This window comes from Engraulis encrasicolus, chromosome 5 (genome assembly GCF_034702125.1).
Source record: "Engraulis encrasicolus isolate BLACKSEA-1 chromosome 5, IST_EnEncr_1.0, whole genome shotgun sequence".
In the NCBI taxonomy this organism is placed as follows: Eukaryota; Metazoa; Chordata; class Actinopteri; order Clupeiformes; family Engraulidae; genus Engraulis; species Engraulis encrasicolus.
The window spans coordinates 1545028-1547527 of record NC_085861.1 but is presented as its reverse complement, the minus strand read 5'-3'; the positions used below and the strand labels follow the sequence as shown (position 1 = coordinate 1547527).

Below are 2500 nucleotides of genomic sequence, written 5' to 3'. Positions count from 1 at the left end.
TTGGAGAATTTGCAGCAGTCTTTTAATATTCTACAAAATGCCTTCATTGGTCTTAAGCTTCTACTTAACGTAAGCAAGACTAAATGTATGGTCTTTACTCGATCTAAGCATGGCATGAAAAATGATTTTAATATATCTACTTTAGATGGGTCTGTTATTGAGAGAGTATCACATTATAAGTACCTGGGAATCTGGCTAGATGACAAGTTCACATTCAAGAAACATACTGACTGTCTTGTCACTACGCTCAGACAAAAGCTATCTTTCCTGCACAGAAATAAATATCACTTTCCTGTTTTCTGCAGAAAAAAGTTAATTGAAGCTACTTTTCTGTCTTCCCTTGACTATGGTGATGTTATTTACAGACATGCACCACTCTCTAATCTGAAGGCACTTGACACTGTCTATCATTCAGCTCTTCGTTTTATTACTGGGGATCCATATAGCACTCATCATTGCCTGTTATATGATAAAGTTGGGTGGGCTCCACTTTCTCACAGAAGGGACATGCATTATTTTAGTTTTATTTTTAAGGCCCTCACTGGTAAACTCCCATTTTATATTTCATCTCTTTTAGTTTGGCACTCCAACCCATATCAAACCCGCAGCAGCAACTTTTTACTGGAGGTCCCTTATGCCCGCACTGAACTGGGTAAAACGGCTTTTAGTGTCTGTGGACCTTCACTTTGGAATACCCTACAACAAAGGATAGGTCTTCAAGCCTTGGTGTCTTTAGAACATTTTAAAGTAATAGTGGGAAGTTTTTTATCACATACTTGTACTTGTTTTAACTCATAAGTTTTAATTCATAGTTTGTCTTAATTTTTACCTCTTATATGATTTATGTTGCATTGTGTATGTTGTATATGTATATGATTTTATATGTGTAATTGTTTGTTACTCGACATCATTGTAAATGAGGGCTGGGCTCTCAATGATTCTTCGAGTTTAAATAAATAAATGAATTCGGCCGAAACGCAAAAAAAGACACTTTCGGTTTTCGTCCGAAAGCCAATTGAGTGGCCGAATCGGAGGCCGAATAGAAAATGAATTAAAAATGGACATTAATTACACTAATTTCGGTTCTACTCTAACATTTGAAGACTTCAAATACACATTTATTTTCTTTCAAAAACATGTCTAAACATTTATAGTAAGCCGTAGATTTTAGCACTATTTAAAAATTGTGAAAAACCTAACTTCTGATAACTTTTAACTGAATTGTAATATTCGGTTTCGGTATTCGGCCAAGTGATTAATTATTTTTCGGTTTCGGTTTCGGCCACAAATTTTAATTTCGGTGCACCTCTATTCTAGAATGATAAGTAGCCAATCACAAGCCTTGAATTCCAGTTTAGTGAGGCACATGTCAGGGGAACACAGGCAACCGACAGAGTTATTATTCAGTTTCTTAAATGCATGTAAACAACAATAAAGAGTTACACACACACACACGCACACACACACACACACAAATGATGCTAACCTGGACCCTTACCGCACAAGTACACCTAGCGCGACAAGAGCCAGGCGAGCGATAGAAGTAATTGACTTTGTATTGAGTCGTGTGACAAAAGCGATTCTGGAGACTAGAGGCGATTCGCACGCCGAGAGCGACAGTTTGATGTTGAAATCCTTTCAACTTTCTATGATGCGGTTCGGCGACCAGCCGCGGCAGCCAATGACTGTATAGAGGTCAGTGACCACAGCCAATGGGAATGTTTGAATGCTTTGCCTTCTGCTTGTAACGGACATACTCTAGTCGCTTCAATCGCTCGTATCGCTCTTGCTGCACAGAAGCGATTCTCTGCCTGGTGTATTCATGCGGTTAGTGTAAGTTGGATGCTGGATCACTTACAATATAAGTCTGTGGATAGCATGATGACCTCCCTGTAATGTGTGTGTGCGCGTGTGTGTGCGCGTGTGTGTGCGTGTGTGTGTGTGCGTGCGTGCGTGTGCGTGCGTGCGTGCGTGTGTGTGTGCGTGTGTGTGTGTGTGTGTGTGTGTGTGTGTGTGTGTGCGTGCGTGCGTGTGTGTGTGTGTGTGTGTGTGTGTGTGTGCGTGCGTGTGTGTGCGTGCGTGTGTGTGCGTTCGTGTGTGTGTGTGTGTGTGTGTGTGCGCGCGTGTGCGTGCGTGTGTGTGTGTGTGTGTGTGCGTGTGTGTGTGTGTAGGCTACTACGTGCCCAGTGACGATGGCGAGTTCTACCAGTTCTGCTACGTGTCTCACCGCGGGGAGATCCGGGGGGCTAGCACCCCCTTCCTCTTCCGAGCCAACTCCCCCCCCCACGACGAGATCCTCGCCATCGAGGACGACACACACTCAGACATACTGGTGGTCACCACTAAAGCCAGCATACTGGAGGTACACACACACACACACACACACACACACACACACACACACACACACACACACACACACACACACACACACACACACACACACACACACACACACACACACACACACACACACAAGAGCGCGCACACTGCTTCACAA

The 2500-nt window shown here is 43.2% G+C and overlaps 1 protein-coding gene across 2 annotated transcripts in view; it reads left to right on the top strand.

Annotated features, from left to right (window-relative positions):
• Positions 1-2500, top strand: part of tax1bp1b (Tax1 (human T-cell leukemia virus type I) binding protein 1b) — an 85868-nt gene that overhangs the window by 38700 nt on the left and 44668 nt on the right. For both annotated transcript variants that reach the window (XM_063198497.1, XM_063198496.1), the window contains exon 4: positions 2172-2362. In XM_063198497.1, coding sequence (XP_063054567.1) covers positions 2172-2362 — 191 coding nt within the window. The remainder of the gene's footprint in view (positions 1-2171; positions 2363-2500) is intronic.